The 20,498-nt window shown below is 43.7% G+C and overlaps 1 protein-coding gene across 3 annotated transcripts in view; it reads left to right on the top strand.

Annotated features, from left to right (window-relative positions):
• Positions 1–20,498, top strand: part of RIPOR2 (RHO family interacting cell polarization regulator 2) — a 66,790-nt gene that overhangs the window by 18,221 nt on the left and 28,071 nt on the right. For all 3 annotated transcript variants that reach the window (XM_039710978.1, XM_039710977.1, XM_039710979.1), the window contains exons 2-6: positions 14,664–14,790; positions 15,931–16,086; positions 16,719–16,797; positions 17,014–17,037; positions 18,041–18,094. In XM_039710978.1, coding sequence (XP_039566912.1) covers positions 14,664–14,790; positions 15,931–16,086; positions 16,719–16,797; positions 17,014–17,037; positions 18,041–18,094 — 440 coding nt within the window. The remainder of the gene's footprint in view (positions 1–14,663; positions 14,791–15,930; positions 16,087–16,718; positions 16,798–17,013; positions 17,038–18,040; positions 18,095–20,498) is intronic.

Raw genomic sequence — 20,498 nt, forward strand, 5'->3', positions numbered from 1 at the left:
CAATTTTGCCTTGGGAGACTTTACAAGCCATGGTGGCTGCACATTAAACATATCACAGAGTCAATGAGAATTTAAGTTGCCAACATCTCTGTTTCCCATGCTGTTCTCAGTTCAGTTACACCAGGGCAAAGGCAGAAGGGCAGTCTGTGGGCAGGGGAGCCAGGCAGCTGGAGGAGGAATGGCAGGAGAGGCTTTGGCAGCTCCCCGTGAGAGAGCTGGAGGGAGGTCGGCAGTGGAAGCCAACCCTGGATGTAATAAACTGGATCATATTATATCTCTCTGCCTAATGTCAGGAGTGGCTTAGCTAAGGCTGGGCAGTCAGCTCAGTTTGAGCTCCATGACTGTGCTTCTCTACATGCCCCAAATCAAAGCAGAAACTGCATTTTCTTGTCCACCGCTATTCTGCAGCTTTATTTCTGCTCCTCAGTGCAAATACTGCTCATGCTCTTACTTATCTACACCTACATAGGCTGTGTGGCTGGCCTGGGGCTGGTTTAATCCCGTCCTGTCCCTTCACATAAAGTTGATGCTCTGGCACCTCAAAAACCTCCAGGTGGGCATTTCAAGGAGAAAGGAAGCAGTGGGTACCAGGTAATCTTCTCTGGGAATTGTCATTATTCCCATTTGGCAGCCTAGGGACAGAAAACCTTCAGCTCTTGTTTTATGGCAAGTAGGCACCAGTTTTATCTCAACTTTCACAGAATCGTAGAATGGCTTATGTTGGAAGGGACCTTTAAAGGCCATCTAGTCCAAGCCCCCGGCATTGAGCAGGGACATCTGCAACTAGATCAGGTTCCTCAGAGACCTGTCCAACCTGATCTTAAATGTTTCCCCGAGATGGGGCATCTACCAGCCCTCTGGGCAATCTGTGCCAGTGTTTTGCCACCCTAATTGTAAAAAAAAAATTCTCATGTCCAGCTTAAATCTGTCCTCTTATAGTTTAAAACCATTACCCTGTCTTCTATCACTACAAGTCTGCATCCAGGGGATTTGGATTAAATTCCTTGAATTTTTGCTCTTCAGCTCTAGCTTTGAAGTGTTTTTGCTGCTGGGTCTGGTGCTGTTTGGAAGAAAGAAGATTCCACCTCCCCAGTCCCATCCAGGTTAATTAGGGAGCTGCAGCAAGGCTTGAGGAACCAAGCCGTGATCACAAACAACAATCCCAGTACATGCTGCCCCGTGGGATTTGGGAGGTGTGGAGAAGGGCAGGTTTGTGGTATTCTTGAATTGCTTTTTGGCAGGCACAAGTACAGACCTTGCCTTATTCTTTGTGTACAGGCTCTGCACCCAGTGGACTCAAGAAGTTAGTCCTCTAAGCATGACACAAGAAGTAACTGGCCTTTTTTCCTAAAGTTATCTTTTTCTTTTTATGTTGCAAGAGTATCCTGTAATTTTTACTTCCCGACCAGCACAAAAGAAATGATGGATTAGCACAGAAGTATGCGAGCATCTTTCTTCTTTTCAATGGGAGGAACAAATTGAAGCTGACAGTTCCCTGGAACCAGTGCAACGCATAAAGTAGTCACAATAATATATTTTATCTTCCAGCCTTTTTAGAGCATCAGAAGCTCTCTGGTCTCTGATGCCTCCAGTAAGCTGACCTTGGCTGGCAGAGCCAACCATCTCATTACTGCTGTCCCACTGCTCACAGCCTGGCCCTCAAACATCCTGATTAGCTGCAGTAGCAGCTATTGCTTTCCAGGTTGTGCAGCCTGCTGGTAACCCTTCAGTAACACCAGAACTGTTTCAAATAATCTCTTCTGTAATCACCCTCTTTTTTTTTTTTTATTACTCAAAAGACCTCATCTAGCTGCAACACCCAGAGATTTGTCATAGATGGTTTTGTCCTGAAAAGCCTCATCAACAGGAAAACTTCTAGTCATCCATTAACTCCAAAAAGCAGTTGCAGCAGAGAAAATCTATCTGGTCATCGCCAAGGTTCTGGTTTTAGTTTGTGCTTTTGCCTCTACAAAACACCAGTCTAGACTAGCCCTATCTTTTACTATTTGTAGTTGAGCTGACCAAAAGAAGGAACTGCTTTTCAGTGAAATCTGTAGGAGACAGGCAAATAAGCATCTGTAAATAGTGGCAGGAGGTTCATATTTCAACAGACCGTGCAAAGTTGAACACCAGAGCTTCCCTTCTCTTTCCCCAAATTAACATCTTGCTGTCTGACCAGCCAAAACTGGTTGATTTGTGCCTCAATGAGGTGTCTTTCTTCATTGTCAGATTTGTCTTGCATCTGCTAGAAGTCTGAATCTGAACAGAGGAATAACGTTCTTGCTTGTAGCGAATGCACCACTTGAGGATGCCTTAGAAGCGTTGAGGATCAAGACTTGTGCTTGAGCTTGAGATGGTGACATTGGGCTGTGGTACTGCTGCAGGCAGGTAGGGCAGACAGTGTAGCTCTGTATTCAAAGTCTGATAGGCATTTTCTTGTTGTATAACATGAAGGAAAATGTATTTTCCATAATTAAGCAGCTTAACATCCTCTGTTAGTATTTAATTTTTAAATACTTGGTTTTAAAACTTTTTAACTGTAGTACAGGAGTAATGGTGTATGTTACAGCTTTGTGCAGTAATATCCCTGCAAGTAGTCTTTGACCAGTGAGTCTCCTTGGGCATGGACATGCCTTTTTCTCTGGTCACCCCTGTAAGCATCACTTAATCATGGCAGCAACCTTTCCCAACCACAGAGGCACGTCAGTGGGTGACAGTGCTGTTGCCAATGCTCAATTAAGTGTGTAATGTGTTGCCCTGCATGACTGACTGCCCTTTCCTTGTCTTATTCAGTACATCCACAAAACAGTGTCCTGTTAATTCAAAGAAGGACTTGGGTTTTCACAAAGAGGTGCTGGTGGCATTGGGAAAGTTGGCTGTGAGGTGCTCTTAGATCCATGAGACTTTGAATTCAGTGTTACACTTGCAGGTCACATCTACTTAGACATGCACAAAATCTTGTGTTTAAGAGGAGATGTTTGGTAAAATAAACAGAGAAGAATGTTCAGTTTATTAGATGTTCAGATTAATAAAGCCAGGAGCTGGAATTGCTCACTGCAATAAGTCATCTGTGCTACACAAAACCAAAGCTATATTAAAAATGCTAAGACTCAGCTGAGGCCAGAGAATAATCAGCTTAAAATTCTGCCTGCATAAGCTAGGGTTCTGCTTGCTTTGAAATCAGAGGGAGATGTTGTCATCATCTCCCAGATGACAGCTGGACCGCAACGCCTTGTTCCATCATGCAGGTGCTGGACTGGAAGCGCTTTCAATACATTTGATTTCCATGCCCTATGCTGAAAACAGAAGTTTTCAGGCAAGTTTTTCTAAAGGTTAGATGGCTTTTCATATCCAGTTAATCAGCAAAAGGTTGCTTCTTCCCCATTCTCTCCTAGCTCTACCCTTAAAAAGAAAACAATCTTCCTTCCTAGTAGAGAAGGTGGCAGCAGTGGATCCAGTGTAGCAGCTCCTATCTTAAACTGAACCCTGCAGGGTTCTTCCAGGCACTGTATTTCTTGTGGGCATGTCATGCTGCCACCAGCTGAGGAAGACAATTGCCTCCATTGGAAAAGGGGCAAAATAATTTTCCATCCTCATGAAAAGCCATTATATGCTCCTTTTCCTATATCCTTAATGATGGTCTGTTAATATGACATGAATTGGAAAATGCAGAAATCAACAGAGAAAGGAGGAAGAAAGGAAGGGCAGCAGAGGACAAGCTATGGGGTCATTCCTAAAAGCTTGTCATTAGTCTGCAATGGCCCCAGTAGGTCTTTCTTTTAAATGGCATACTGTGGAATAGCAGGGATGTGCCAAGATGCACTGCCTTAATTTGTGCCATGAAAAGTTACACAAGATAATTACCTTGTAGTTCAGTGACAAAAAGCACTGCCAGATCTTTTCAGTTCATGCTTGGTTTATCTGTAATGTCTCTGTGCCTAGAAAAGTCAAATGGTAACTAATCCTATAGCATAGCTGGAGCATATGGCATTTTAAACTTAGGATTTAGCTTTTTTAATGTCCACTACAAATTAAATTTACCAATTAACCCTGACTAGATCTACCTGCTGTACATTTACGGGTTTCATCAAGTTTGCATTGGCTTTGTAACAGTAAACTACAGGCATTTTCGAATGTTTTTGGGCAGGAACAGCAGCAGGCACAGACCAGCCTGTATCTATGGCATTAAGCTCCCCTGCCTTTCAGAGGAGGAAAATACATCAAGACTGCTTTGGGAATGATCCTTGTTCCATGCTTCCCAAAATATGCACAGTAGTTGTGTAAGAAAGCCCTATCTGGCCCAAACCAGAACTGTGCCAGTGACTGTTCAGCGTAACCTCCTTTGCCCCAAGGAGCAGAAAGTCATTGCAGAGTCAAGAGGGAACAGCTTCTCTGTGCTGAGAAGCTCGGAGTTATAAAATGGTTTGTGTTGGAAGGGACCTTTAAGGGCCATCTAGTTTCAATCCTGCCCCTATCATGAGCACCTTCAAGCAGACCAGGTTTGCTCAATGTACAGTCCAAGTCAACCTCAAATGTTTCCAGGAATGGAGCATCTGCAGCGACTCTGTTGTAGATGTTCCAGTGTTTCAATACCCTCATTGTAAATAATTTCTTCCTTGTATCTAGTCTAAATCTACCCTCTTTTAGTTATAAAAGACTGCCCCTTGTCCTGTTACTGCAGGGCCTGCTGAGAAGTTTGACCCCACCTTTCTTAGGAGCCCTCTTCAAGTACTGAAAGGCTACAATCCAGTCTCTCTGGAGCCTTTTCTTTGCCAGCTGAACAACCCCAACTCTCTCAGTCTGTCTTTGTAGGAGAGGTGCTCCATCCCTCTGATAATCTCTGTGGCCCTCCTCAGGATTCACTCCAGCATGTCCATGTCTTTCCTGTGCTGAGGGCCCCAGACATGGATGCAGTACTTGACATGGGGTCCCACCAGAGCAGAGGGGCAGTGTTCCTCATCCTGCTGCTCACGTTGCTTTTGATGCAGCACAGAATACTGCTGGCTTTCTGGGCTCCATTTGCACATTGTTGAGTCATCTCGATAGGTGTTGAAATGAAATGTGGTTTCAGAAAGTGGTGGCAAGTAGAGAAGGTCTGCCTAAAACTATAGATATTAGAAGACTGAAGTTTTGAGTTTGAAAAGTAACTGAAGCAAAGAGACAAGCAAGTTGCATCAGAGCAGACAGCCATTCTTGGTTGTGCATGGACAGTGTTCAGCTACTTGATGTACTGGAAGAGAGCTTCAGGCAGATGCTATAGCCAAATGTAAATGAAGTAACACTGGACTTTTATGGCAATGCTCTTTAAGTGGCCACACTTGTAAGGTGTCAAAAGGATTAAATAAATCGTTTCTGCAATGCTCATGTCTGGGAGAAGAACATCCAGCTTTAAAGATCTTCATCCTAGGACATGTAACAGTGTATCTTCAACAGTATTTTAGTGAGCAGTGTGCCATTACGACACTCCTGGAAATAGAATGATCATATAAACATCCACGGAGTTTTAAGTCGCCCTAATCCCATGTATTTAAAGAAGAGCAGCAAAGCGTTTGTATCTCATTAGTGGCTGAAAGGATTTGACAACAATGATGTTTTACTTTCCTTTCAGGGATGAAAAGCCTGTCGTACTTGTTTAATTTAGCTCTCTCATGCTTATATTAGAGTGTACCTGGAGTGGATACCAAGAGCAGCTAGTTTGTCTCTCTTGGCTGAGGGAAAACAAATAATCTCTAGAGCAGCCCACTGGTTACCCAAACCATCCTGCATGTGTTTACTTGATGCATTTACTTTCCTGCAGATGCAAAGAAATGGTATCCTTAGCTTGCTGTCCTTGCCCATGCTGCTACCATCTGCATTAAATGAGGGTTGTAGAACAGCAAAAATATTGGTGCAAAGTAATTAAAGAAATCGGGATTCTCAAGGACAACTTTGCTAACCATTGCTTTTTTCTCCTGTCACGAGAAGATTTTTATATTCATTCCTTGCACAGTCTGAGAAAGTGAAGGCACTCTGTGCTGCTTACACTTGACATGCAAATTTAGGTCACTGCTCAGGTTCATCATGGATTTTGCCAAAGGACTTCCCCTGGAGCTGCATCTATTGACATGAGGGCTGTCTTACCCCACTTAGTGCTCAGATGTTACTCCTGGGCTTGTTACTCCAGATGTTACTGTTAGTAAGGGTCAAGGGAGACCACCCGCAGCACTCACGGGTTCCTAGGCTTCCCTTAATGCTAATGCTTGCCAAAATGGGCAATAAGTTGATCACTTTTTGTGGTCTGAGCTGAGAAATTAAAATTGCGCCCAACATCTGTGGTCAACCAGGCATATGCTAAAAGAGGTGAAGTAGCCAGACTGCTCCTGGCTGGAGGAGTTCCCACAGCCTGTTTTGTATCCTGCTAGTCTTACTACTGCTCACAAGATTGGTCCATGTAGTTTATCTCCTAATGCAGGCATAGATAACAGAGCTGCCCAGAGTCTTGCACCTTTATGAGTGTGCAGTGCTGCCAAAATGACAGTGTGGTTAATTGTGTGGTCAGCCCACTCTGCTGAAGCGCTTGTTAGGGATTTTGTGCAAGGTGAATTTAAAGCATGAGAGGATTGTTCTCAGTTGGGTTTCAGAAGTGCTTTTTCTTTAGATTATTTGCCAGCACTTGAACAGCAGTGGAACTTCGCTTTTAATTAAATTTTACATTGACATAAAGAATTATCAGTGATAAGTAGAATTAGAGTTGACTTCTAATCAAAGATAATTCTGCATACTGGGGTGGGTTTGAGATGAATGAATGTCAAATGTAATTAGATGGTCAGATTCTGATCCCTCAGCCACACTCATAAGTACAAGACCAAATTTTGCTTATTTATGCTAATGCCAGCTGAATATGATTGCCCTATGTCTCTAATGCTGTAGGGAGCAAGAATAGGGAGGGCTCCATGTGGGCTCCTGCGCATGCTCACCCCAGCCACCAGTGTGAAATAAATGTTGGAACTGAAAAAAAAAAAGGAGGTCAGCTGCCACGAACCCATCTGTTGTGTGCAGAGCCATTTAGGATCAAATTTATTTTCCTTGGGTTTATTACAGTGAAATAACTCATTTGCATTTCCCTCACCTTAGGTTTTCAGCTATACCAAGGGGAAGGTGCAGTGTAGGTCTTTCTCTGAGGGGAGGTTAAGCAGAGGCTCCCTGGCAACAAAAATCAAGAAATGGGGGCACTGCACTGAGAGCTCTGGTGAAGGAGTAGCTGTAAAAAGGGGAGGAAGAAGGCTAACTGTGGTATGAGACAAAAAGGGTGCTGCTTTCGCCTTAGCCACTGCCAATCCTTATTTCTGTGTTATTTCTTATTTCTGTGGTGAGAATTAGAGCCAAAGGCATGTTTTACTGTAAAAATAAAATGAAATGCAAAGTCCTTACACTGACTTTGGTACCTAGACTGGTGTGAGAGATGACTTGCTGAATATATGGAGCTATATTGCAATGGGAGCATCAACTATCAGGTTCTATGCGTTTGCATCCACATCTACTTTACCATTTTGCTCTTGACCTGGACTGTTAGCTTTCTTCTTACTGTTACTATTGCCTTTTATGCAATAAAAAGGTTCATGTACATTATCTAGTTTGGGTAGGAGGAGCAGAAGAACAACGGGCTGTTCCAGATGGTAGACAATTTGTATTTCTGGTCAGGGTGTCTAGTGATGAGCTAGCAAATACTGTAGCATTTAAATTGAAATTGCCCTTACATGCAACATTTAAAATGTTCTTACAGAAATGAGACCATAAAGTACAAGTCATGCTATTAATCTTTTTCCTAAGGCTTGATACTATTTGAAACAAAAGGTGAAATTTGGTACTGAAATACTATATTTTCATTTATTAGAAACAGGTAATGGCACCTTTTGCTCACTTGTGGGGATTTCTGCATTAAAAAGTAAAGCTCCCAGCTGTGGGCTTAAGAGCTATAAAAGATGCATCAATTGCATAAACATTTATTTGTGCATTGTAAGAACTGAATCCACCCAAATTGAAGGTATTGAAATACAGCTAATACAAGAATCACTCTAGGTGTCCCTGATGGACATAAAGTCATCAGTGAGAAGTGTGCTCAAGCCTTCAGAGAGATCCTGCTGGATAATCAGTGCCAAGGATGTCCATGGTGAGGGAAGAGACCCCCTCAGCAAAGCAGGATGAGCTCCAGCAGGCTCAGCTAAGATTCTTGTTGCTGCAAGAGGCAGGGCAGACATTTCCCTTCCTGTGCTGTGGCTGCCAATGGCTTTGATACCCACCCAAGTGTGTCCCATGTGCTCCCACATGTCTCGTTTGAAGAAGGGGGATCCATCTCAGCTGCAGCTCTTTCTCTGTGCAGCACTGCTCTTCAGCCATGTGGGTAAGCCCACATGGCTCGTTCTGTACGCTAAAATTAACGTGTGGAGCTCACGGGTGCGCTGGCCTTTCACCGGCTGATGTAGGCTTGGGAAGTGTGCTTGTTGGTGTAGCCATATGCTGCTATTTAGGAATATCTCTAAGCCTTGGACTTGGGTGGAACAAATGCACATGATTTTGTTCTGGCAACCAAGAATAGTTCTTCAGATGGAGCTCGCATGTCTGTACATTTCTAGCAAGTGCTGCCCTGCACAATGGAGGAGCAGCCCAATCACTGGGAGCATAAAATGTGCCATGAAGATTGTCATTTGTGTAATTGAGTGACCAACAGAATACACCTTTCTACAGGTGCTTCCAGGAGACCCCCCACCCTACAGAAATCTTCTTGACACATACAGAAATTATGATCCTGCTCACTCATGCTTAAGTTTTTGTTCTGAAAGCGTAAAAACTCTTGTGCAATAATTAAATTTCTTGTGAAAGTTTTTATAATGCTCCTGAGCACTCTTAACCACACAGCACTGTCAAATTTTTATGTTAAAAAACCCAAAAGGATGTCTACTTTCTCATCCAAGATGCATGCCTCTGTGCCTTCTGGAAGCCTAGGGAACATGGAAATCATAAATTCCAGGTGGTTATTTGGGCTGCTGGCCATGCTGGCCTTGGATTGCCAGAGTGATTCAGCTAAATCAGAAGGAAGAAGTTGGAAAATAAATATTAAAAATTACTAGACTTAGGCTATAAAAGCTAGTGGCATGAATTGAAAGTGCACTGAATGAGCTTGGCACTGAGCTGAGCATGTGTAAATTTAGAATTGCTCCTTGGATTTATGGGGGCAAAGCAAAAAGTGTTGGCTGTTTTGGAGGAGGACATGACTTCTAAGGCATAACAGTTCCTTCCCTTATTATGATTGTCTTTTGGGGAGATGCATGGTCCTAAATGTCATCTCATTGCATTTAAAAGTTTTTCTCCTTTGTAGGCCAGCCAGCCCAATAAGCAGAATATAGACCTTAGCATAGATGAGAGAGGAAAATGTTATTTTCTTTTATTAGTCACAAAGATATTGTCTTGTTTGTCAGACATGCACCAGGTTTGCAGGTAAGAAATGTTCCTAGCTCGCCAAACAGAATTGATTGATTTTTGTAGCCATCCATTCACATTAGTTAATGGACACCCTCAGCTCACCTTAACCTAGATAATTATCACTTGATTTTTAACAGGCAGCCTGGAGGCCATCATAGATCAACATACAAACCATCTCACTGCGGGGATTACCTCTCCTTAGATCCAGAGCAGACCTTGAACCATGTGTCACACAAGAAATAATACAGGAAGAAAGGATGATCAGGGATGCTTTCAGTCACTCAGTCCTATCCCACTTTCCCATTTAATCAGCGATTATACATAATCCCAAAGTGTCCTCGAAGCCTCAGCTGCAGACAGCTCCCTTACACCTTACCTAGCAATTCTAGACCTGGAGCCATAACTAGCTGCTACAAGGAGAGAACAGGAGGAATCAAGGGCACCATCAGCACTGTATATTGCAGCTTTACATGGTTGTTAGCACATGTCTAGCAAAAGCGACTTCCCCTCGTCATGTGGTGAGCAAAAAATACCATCTCTAAACTGGACATGGGAAGAAGCAAAGAAAAAAAGGCATGCAAAAGTTAGACTAGATTTAGCAAATATGTTTCAGCCTGAATTTTCCCTCTTAGCTTAAATCAAGCACTGTTTATCAAATATTTTGGCACTGTGGGAGGTAGAGGGCTGTGCTGAGGGTGATGAAGAGAGAGCAGCCCTGTGGAAGTGATTGTCCCTTCCCCACTCATTAGCGCAGGCTCAGCTGTTTCCCCATTTCCAGACTCAAAGAAGAGCTGCGTGAGGGGACTTTTATTTCCCTGGGGACAGAGACATCATCAATTATCTGCTATTCTGTGCTGCAAGCTGTCAGCGAATAGGGCAGAGGAGTACTGATAGGATTTCACCTTATCCCTTGACTCACTGATGGGCTCATCATTCAACTGCTGTGCACTTAGCATGGGCAGTACTAATTATATTAATTATACTTCTACACAGGGCATGCTTGTACTAAGGAGACTGGTGTCTTTTTAAAACGAAACATCCCTGGTTCATTAACTATACAGATTTAAAAGTGTGAGTGTAGTCATTATATCCACTGCTGAAGTGGATCTCTCAAATCACAGAAGCATTTAATATCATTTTAGATGTGCAACTTGCATTATATTGAGAGCAAAATTTATACTGCATGTAGAAGACAGTAGCATTATATTACATAACTGCTAAATGTAGACTGAGAAACTTGATCACTCCCTTGGTGTAGCACCAGAATGCCCTTAGCAGTGTTCAGCTGTGGGGATACCCATCAGGTCAGTAAAAGATCTGGGTGAGTCCTCATGGGCTGAGCCTTACTGAAATTATACTAGCAACTGCACTCATGCATATCATCAGGTTACAGCTGCATTATTAAATTGAGAGGTAGGTTTGATAGCAGAGAGACCTGTGAATGGTTTAAGAGGCAGGAAAAGAAGCTCCTCTCAACAGAGGGTGTCACAACAACATGACAGATACTCATCACTCAAAGTGTATTTGCGAGATGGGTATCATTAATAATCCATCAACGCAGTGCCCATATGCAGCCATTGTCTCTGGGAATCTGGGCCAAGGGGCTGATGCAGAGTCTGCAAATTTATGAGGTTAGTTGGAAGTGTCTGAGTTGTTGTATTTTGAATATTAGTTTAAGTCTTAAGAACAGATGGTGTTGGTACAATAGAGTCAACCTTTAACCTGACCAATGGAAAATAACTGAACAGAACTGGGAGATTTTACCAGTTCTGACTGTTCCCTCCTTTTATCTCAGTTTTGTTCTGTACAGAAATTAAACATACATTATTCACCAAGATTATATATAATATATAGGGAGAGGCCGCAAGCCTATCTGGGCTCTGAGTTCTGACCATTTTATGCAAAAGCAAAGCAAAAGTAGCTCCAGGCAGGTCTTCAATTTGCATTTCCATTGCACTTCTTGCACATTTTTTCTGGTATCTTGGGGAAAGTCTTAGCTACTAAAGCCTTTCAAAGTCATCTGAGTGCTTGAGCAAAATAAAGAAAATAAATAAGTACATTCCTTTTCCAAGATTATTTATTTTTTAAGTTTGCCCACAGGAAAAGAAAATCAAAACAGTTCCAGTGTTTCTGCACAGTCAGATTTGGACAGTAAGATTCTATTCAGAGTGAAAGCCTGTTCTGTTCATATTATAGAGAAGAGACATCACGAATGAAGAGGATGCATTTTCACAACAGTTTTGAATCTAATTTGTGGTTGTGATTAGCACCCAACTTCAAAACTTTTGTTTTATCTCTCTTATTTTTTGAGGAATGGTTGGTGTTTATGCTGCTAAATCTTTTCTGACTGTCAGTGTTGTTTAGCTCCTCCTAGGTCTCCAGATGTTGTCAGGGTGTTTGTGTTAATCATCCTGTCAAGCCATGCAAGTACTGAACACTTGCAAGGGATTTTCTTTCTGCTCCTTGGCACTCTGGACCAGATTTTTAATGCAAATCCTTGTATGGGAGCATGCAGATTGCAGCCTAATTGTCTAAAGATTATTTGCAAACCCAATGGGAACTTGCTGTGCAGACCCCAGAGTACTGTGGTCGGGTGGTTTATGTTAGGCATAAGCTGGCCCAGGGAAACTCTGTACCATCTATAGGGATGTGAGGTTTGACCCTGGAAGCTGCAGAATGCCTTCTGCCAAGTGCTGTGCCAGGTATCAGCAAGCCTGAGCACAGCTCAGTTTCCTCTCTGTCTCGCAGGAGGTGGCTCTCTGTGGAGTTTGAGCTGTTAGGCATAAGCTGGCCCAGGGAAACTCTGTACCATCTATAGGGATGTGAGGTTTGACCCTGGAAGCTGCAGAATGCCTTCTGCCAAGTGCTGTGCCAGGTATCAGCAAGCCTGAGCACAGCTCAGCCTTGCAGAGGTGTGCAGAGAGCCTTATGTGTGTAGGTGTGAGTACAGAGCCAAATTTGGGCTCTTGTTGACCAAAGACTCGAGTACCTCCAGCTGTGGCTGGAGCATGTTTATCCCTGTGTGAGTTAGACAAAGTGCATCCTAACTGTGACATCTTTTGAGATTGTGAGGAGCAGCTACTCCAGAGCCTCTCTGCGCCTCCATGCTCACCCCTTTCCATGGGTTTCTGCCCAATACAGGTGCTCATGGTCCTGGTCTGGCTGAGAGCAGCTTCTGTCCCCCAGGGGTTTATCCTTGCTGTAGTTAAACTCTCTGAGGCCTGAGCTGAGTGGGCTGCATCTGGGCTAGGCAGGGACACGAATGGTGAAGTGCCATTACCTGCTGACCACAGGGGAGGAGAAAACCATCTTTGACTGCACCCCATGTGGTATCTCTGATGCTGTTCAGTCAGGGGGACAGCCCTCACTTCCAAAACAGGAAGATGTACTCTGTTTGGGTTGTGCAATGGAGAAAATGTCTCATTAGCAATAGTGTTGGCAATGCTGGGACTGGAAGAAGTGTTTCTGGCAGAGTTCTTGCAGAAATATTCCTGACAAAGCTGCTCCTTGGGCAATGCAGTCTTCTCTGAAGAGAAACTGTGGTTTGCCATGGCACCTACTGCCACACCAAAGAGTATTTGTATTTGCCCAGTTTAATGCTCCAAATTAAATATAACTGAGCAGTGCACAATGTTTCCCCACATGTTTGCTTTCTGCAGTGAATGTTTGCCATGCAAGAACCACGTAGCTCTGGTGCTTATCATTAATAAATATGTTCAGTTGTGAAGGCTCACAGTGTAGATCTCTGACTTTCACAAATGGCTGTTTTATTGGGCACTCACAGTCATTCCTGGCCTGTGGGGATGAGAGGGCGGTTTAGACTTGCTGTCACCCCCTCAGCCCTGTAGGTCAGAGTTTCACAGAACATCAGCTCCACTGCCTGCAGGCAGCTCCAGCCCCTGCCATACCATCCTGCTTCATTGCCAAGCTCATCCCTCAGCATGGCTACTGGAGTGAAATGAACTGGGGCCATGGGGCAGACTGTGTCCAACTTTTAAAATAGATGGAAAAGAACTGCTAAAACCCCTCTTTTTCATTTTCTGTCAGATTATTTTTAAGCTGGCCTAGTTTCTCAGTCCGTTTCACAGCACAGTGGTGTCATCAGCTGAACTGACATCCCAGGAAGGATGGAGGCAGTGAGAGGATGGGTGCTGCAGGATGGGGAAGCTGTGTCTGGCAGCACCCGCTGACCAGCTCCCTCTTCTCCAGCATCCCCATCTTCCTCCTGCTCCCTGCCCTGTGTTGGCCATGGTGCTCCTCACAAATTGGTGGGGCCATTCCTGTTACCAGAGCAGCACAAAACTGAGCCAGCAGAAAAATCAATTTAATTGTCTGCCGAGGGCAGCGACAAGAAAAACAGTGGATTAAGGAGAAAAGGAAGATAAAGGCATCCCCCTTTTCCCTTGTGGCAGCAGATAGAGCTGCTGTGAACCGTAGCACTTCTCTACTATTTATTTGTGGATGGATTGAAATCATCCTAGTTTAGTGCAGATGCCAAGCTGGGCATTGGAAATGAGCACACAGAGGGCAAGGGTTTCCTCCCTGCTGAGCCACCCCCCCCAGACACATGAAATGCAGAGCATACAGTGCCTGCAGCTTGTTTACTCCTCTTCGTGGTGGAGGGCATCCCTCTCATCACGGCATGTCATGGCTGCACACACACCCACCCATGTCTTCCTTCTCAGCAGCCCCTGGGCTGAACAGCCATGGGAGCAAGGATCAAAGGGGAGCTGCAGGGCATTCATGATGTATCAATCCTTTTTAAAATTATTATTGTGTTTAATCACACTTTGCAGCGATGGTGAGCGCCTCCTAAGTGCTCTGCATGCTCCCATAATAATTCCCAGGACAGATGGGGACATTGGGGCTGGGGGTGAAGCATGCCAGGCATGGCAGAAATTTGGGATGGCACTGGGATTATCACATTGAAGTAACTGATTTCTAGTCCCACATCCAGACCCTCTTTGTGTCTCTGGTACATTTTTCAGTTGACCCTTGGCTGGAAGTCAGAAGTTAAAATAGGATTGCTTTGGTTTTGAGTGGGGATGATTTGGAAATGCAAACAGATTTGTGCCCTGGCTTGCAGCCCCTCGTGGAGTTCAGGTACCCCTTAATGTCATGGATGAACACCAGGCTGTCTGGCCTCACTGCCTGCCTTTTACTGTAATTCCACCCTCAGTGACATGCTTTCTGTTGTTTTTCAGGAATATCTCCGAGGCTCTCTGACATCATGTCAATAGGATCACATTCATTCTCTCCAGGAGGTCCTAATGGGATTATTAGAAGTCAGTCCTTTGCTGGCTTCAGCGGGCTTCAGGAAAGACGGTCCAGGCAAGTGCCCTTGCTCTCTAAGGGGAATTTCAAAATCAGGCTGTGAAGGAGTTCTGGGCTTTAGGGATGAAGGGGGAGAGGTGAGAGAGGACTTCTTTCTCTCTTACTCTCTGCCAAATAAAGTGTCCTAGGCTAAAATGTCTATATATTTTTTTGCATAACTGTTACCCTCTGCCTGTTTGCCTCTCCTCTATTAATGCAGGGCTTCCTCACATGCCTCAGAGCTGTGAGAGAATTTCAGAGAACAGTTTTAACTTATGTAGTGATCTTTTCAACATGTGAAATGTGCAAGAACACTGCACATGATACACTTGCCATCACCTCCTGTTTAAGACCACTGCTGCCTAAAAGGCAGTTTTCTCATTGCTGCACAACTACGAATCCAAAACAAAGCTGTTTCCCTGAGCTTGGCTGCAGATCCTTTCTGTGCACTGTCCTTAGCTACACAGGACTTAGGGCTTTGAGAGAGGCATGCCAAAGCCATGCAGTCCTGGATGCTCCCAGAGGCTACTTTACAATTGATTTTAATCTGTGTAGTCTCCCAGTGCCAGACCACCAGTTAACAATTGAGGAGTAACAGCAGGAAAAGGGCCTCCCATTGTCAGCCCAAGTCAATGATGGTTGTTAGATGCTGGCCTACCCACCAGCACAGTCCCCAAAGAGGCACCTGTGTGCAGCACAACTGTCCTCACTTTGCCATACACTCCATACTCAAGACCAGTGCTGTGATGCTGGTCTCCGGAAACTTTCTTAATCAAATTCCAACCTTCCTTAGGACCCACAGGCTTTGCACCTGAGATTATCTGGGTTCCCCTTTCTGTTTAGCACCTGGATGTAGCTCAGCTCTCTCATGGACTCTCTAATGTGAGTTAGGACAGGCATGGTGTAAGACAGAGAAATGTCTGATGAGACTCATACTCAGCCTCGCATTTCCAGACAAGCACTTATGTCTTGGGAAGCACATATCCCAGGCTGCTCAGATTCTTAACCCATGAAGAAATGCAGACCTTTAACTGGCAGACGCAGAAGCAGATTCATTTTTTGCTAGCAGAGATAATATCAGAAGATTTCTTCAAGCTACACTCCTTTGAGATTTCTATGATTTATAGGGTTTCTTCTTCTTTGATGTTCATTTTGCAGGTGTAATTCCTTTATTGAAAATTCCTCAGCGCTCAAGAAGCCCCAAGCAAAGGTGAAGAAAATGCATAACTTGGGCCATAAGAACAGCACCACGCCCAAAGAACCCCAGCCTAAAAGGATGGAAGAGGTCTACCGAGCCCTGAAGAGTGGCCTGGAGTAAGAGCTTTTATCCTGCTTGTTGACTGCAGCTTTCTGTGACATTTTAGAGCCTAGAGAAACAAAAACAGGGATCCTTCCTCATAAGAGATTAATATACACCTCTTGAAGTCTGGATTGTGACACTTAGTATCTACAATATTTGTATGGGAAACAGGAATACAGGGGGCAGAATCCCATTTCCATTCACATTTTAAGAAAAGCTCCCAAAGTCTGGGATTTCAACATCAGATTTTTTTTTCCCTCTAAGTTTCCTAGAGTCCTATCAAAGGCTTGTATTGCCTTTCAGATAGCATCCCAGATGATAACAGGGCTTTAATCAGCCAGATACAGGCGTAGCGACTGGAAGGCACCAGCCCATAAACTAAGCAGCAGATTAGCTTACTTGAAACTGGTTGTTCAGGGTAAAGAACACCGAGCTCTTACACAGTTAAATAAGTGCACTCCTATTTGTTCCCAAAAAGGCAGCAGGGAGCTGCTTTTAGGACAGATCAACGTAAATGAGTTTTTTGTCTGTAAACACATCCAGTGAGGAAAGACATTTGTCAGGCAGATTTTCTTTTAGGATGGTCATCAGCCAGCTTGGTATGTGCTGCAGAGCTCATGCATCGTTCTCTGGTTTGTGTTTGCAGTGAGTACCTGGAAGTTCACCAGACAGAGCTGGATAAGCTGACTACTCAGTTAAAAGACATGAAAAGAAACTCACGCCTGGTACGTGCTATGCTTTTTCATTGTGTAGATGCACAGTGGCCTTCTTGAGGTGCTTGAGCAGCCAAGGGATTGGTGTGGGATACAGGGAATTTTCACTGATGCTCTTCTTCCCTTCTAGCCATTGTCTTGTTTGTGTGCTCTGATGAGTGTCAAACACTACTTTCTCATGGTGCTGTCGTGTTGCAAAATTAATCAGTTTTGTGTTCTCTGTTGCAGGGAGTGCTGTACGATTTAGATAAGGTATGTTACTCCCTTGAACACTCACTTTGCAAGGAAGCATTAATATCCGTACAGTGTACATGGAAACCTTTCTCAGAGGGATCTGCTAGCCACGCCAACACCTACATTTTCAAAGGAAGAAGTCCCACTCCCCTCCTCTTCCCAGGGGCTCTGGTATTGCCCACTAATGCAGCATCAAACAACAGTGTGCTCACTGATCTGGCATCAAACATACCCCACCAACCTTTTTTCTGAGGTCTGCCAGGTCACACTGGCTCTGGGATGGGCACAGACAGAGAGACAGACCCCTGCCAGGCAAGGAAGGAAGGAAGAAGAGGAGGGAGTTCCTTTTTCTGTCAGCTGACAGCCATTAAATCCATTCCCTTGTGCAAATTCTCTTAGCCAGCTCCAGTCAGATGGGGGCTGATAGCAGTGCACCAGGGGCTGGGGGGGATCCAGGTCAAGCCCCAGTTCATTCCTGCTCCTGCGAGTTCTGAAGAAAGAAATATTGAAAATACATTTTCCCTGCAGGAGAATTTGGGTGAAATAAATCTTTCAAAAACATTTTCTGAAAAAGTCTGACTTTTGTTTTCAGTCAAAATGCCAAGCTTGAGTTTATTCTCAAAATGAGATTGCTAAGGAAGACAATGGATCTTGACATGCAAAACCTGATCAATATTAATATGGGATTTCAAAGCACTGAAAGCATTATTTTTTAACCTAAAAAAAAGCTCTGCTTTCTTTGTTGGTTATTTTTTTTTTATAATTAGAAAAACCTAGAGATATCCCATCAAATGAAAACTTACATTTAAAAATATACATTAGGTAAAGAAGTAAAGGAGCTCCATTGTCAGCAGCTTAAGAGTAGTGGGGTGGGACAACTGATTCTGGATTAATGGTCAAGGAAATCCTGTGTGTTTTAAGGAGGAGTATCTCAGACCCATGGGGTTTAGCAGAGCTAGCGTGGCAGTGTCTTACTGATTTATTTAAAGCTGCCTCACCTCTGCCTTTTCCTTTCTTTCAGCAAATCAAAGCAGTTGAGAGATACATGAGAAGGCTGGAGTTCCACATTAGCAAGGTAATGAGCTCCCTCCTATCGTCTTTCTTCTGCATCTGTTCCTATATTATTGAGGAAACAAACCCTTGGCCTCCTGCTACCCCTTTGTGCTGGGGAGGCCGCTCCCAGATTGGCTGTTTTTTCCATGACAGGCTGGTGGTCAGAGCCAAAGAAAGGGTTTCCACATAGACCCCAAGGTCCAGCCATGCCCCAGGACACTCCCACATACTTTTAGGTACAGAGAGAACATAGGGTTGGAGAATTGCTGGGGAAAATCCATCTCACAGCATGCTTATTTAGGTTGAAGGAGAGTTACATCTGAAAGCAATTTAATTCAGCAGTTATCTCTAGCACACACAGCAGCTAGTTTGGATTTATTCCTGGATTTCACTGCTAATGCTTTTGCTGCATGGTTTGGGGCCCACATCCACTTGAATGCATTGGTGAGAATATTGGTGGAGGTACTTGTGATTTACACTAATACGTTTTAGAGCTGGATGAAATCCATGGCAGGTATTCTCTTACTTATAAACATATCTGCTAGTGATTAGTTGCTTTTTTGAGCCTGACAAAGTAATGAATTATTTTTGACAGATGAAATGTCTTTTGAGAGTCATTTAAAAAGAAAGCATTTGTGCAGCTTCAAGTCCTCTAATTATGACAACCTATACAAACCTTTTAATTTTAGTCCTCTTTTATTCTTGGAGCTGAAAATAAAAATATAAATCATGAGGTGATAGACTGAGATTTTGTTCCCCAAGCCACCTACTCCCTTGCTGGCAACATGAATGGCAAAAATTAGTACTTGAAGAACGTTTCCATTCAAATCCTTCCCACTTCAGCCTGCTCAGAGCTAATGGTTTCTGGGTTTATAATAAGAGTGAAAAGCACCAAACGGGAGATGTAACGCTGGTCAGTGTTACTCAGGCTTGCCAACTACGTGAGTTCACTCTCTGTAGCCTATGGCAACAGAGACAAAAGGAACTGAGTGTGTGGCATGAAAGCTCACAGGCTTGGGCAGGTGGAGAAACATCTTTGTTTCTAATGATAGAAAAGATTTTTTCAGCATTGTTTAATCAGGGACACAGAGATGCCCTCTGTATTTTATCTACCACTGCTCTGTAAGGGAAGCAAAGCTGGGAAAATGGGGTGCATCATAGCAGATCCCGTATATTTGGGGAGCAGATGAGCATGTCCTAGCCACACTCAGATGGGCAGGAGCAGGATATCAATCCCGACCAAGGCTCCACTCCGATGTCAGAAGTAAATACCAAGTGACAGCTATTTATAGTAGCTGTCTTTAGCTTGCTAGCTTGCAAGAGGAACAGGATGAGTATGAGTGCAGAAAGCTTTTTTGTAACTGTAAAATGGTAAAATGCTACCTGTGTCTTCATTAACTTATGCTGAACTCTTTCACTTTGCAAAGCATTCCCTGTTTTGGGTAGGGTGCCTGCAGGTCAGAGGCTTCAGCCACCAGTTATCCAAGATAGCCTTGTACAAAATGACCCAAGACTTTGAAGCCATCAGTAAGACAAGTCCCGTTCCAAACAAATTAGCAACAGCACTTTTTGTTAGAGGTTAAGCAGGCTTGGAAAATGGGATTTGAAACACGCCTGGATTGTCACATCAGGTTTATCTCTAATGCAGCACACAAAGTTGCAGACTGATGAAGCCAAGGTGCTGGATACTTTCATAGAAAGAAATTATGCCATGAAAATCCATTGCTGAGCTGTGGGACACAGAATAATCTCTTGATTTCAGAGACAACAATGGAAATAATTATTTTAGGTAAAACCCAAATATCATCCTGTTTTAGGAGGGATGTTCGAAGCAGAAAGAAGAGACAGCTTCTTCCATTCCTGTCCCTCTCCTCACTCTGATAGTCAGGTTAGAAAACCCACATCTTCTGTATCTGGCAGATTTAGTTTATAAAAATATAAACCACAGTATATAGCTGGTGTATATATGTATATATATGACTCAGTTGGAGTAAATGTGTGTGTTTAGTACAGGGATTAGAGGGAAAAGGGAAGCCAAAGCATGAGGAGTGTAAATCCATTGTCCCTCTGAAGGTAGATCCAGGTGAGACTTCAAACTGTGTGTGACTATGTCTTGCAAAACTTCCAGAGTGCTTGCAGTATGTTGTGTCCCTAAGTTGTGTCAGAGGAATGTAAGAAAATGAGTAGATGTAAATGTCTGGGGGGGTTGAAGTTCAAAATACTTTTTTTAACTTGACATCTGCTGTTTGTAAGCCCTTTACTTGTGCTGATTCCTAGTACGACTCCCAGATCCTGGAGGATGGACAGTAAGAGTTGAAAATACCACTCCCAGCTTCCAATACTACCTATTAGTCAAATATTGCAACAGCCTTGATTGATGGCTGATATTAGGGAACCAAAGCCACTGCTGACCCTGCTAAATGTGC

The sequence above is a fragment of the Passer montanus genome, unplaced genomic scaffold (assembly GCF_014805655.1).
Source record: "Passer montanus isolate IOZ18808 unplaced genomic scaffold, ASM1480565v1 scaffold24, whole genome shotgun sequence".
In the NCBI taxonomy this organism is placed as follows: Eukaryota; Metazoa; Chordata; class Aves; order Passeriformes; family Passeridae; genus Passer; species Passer montanus.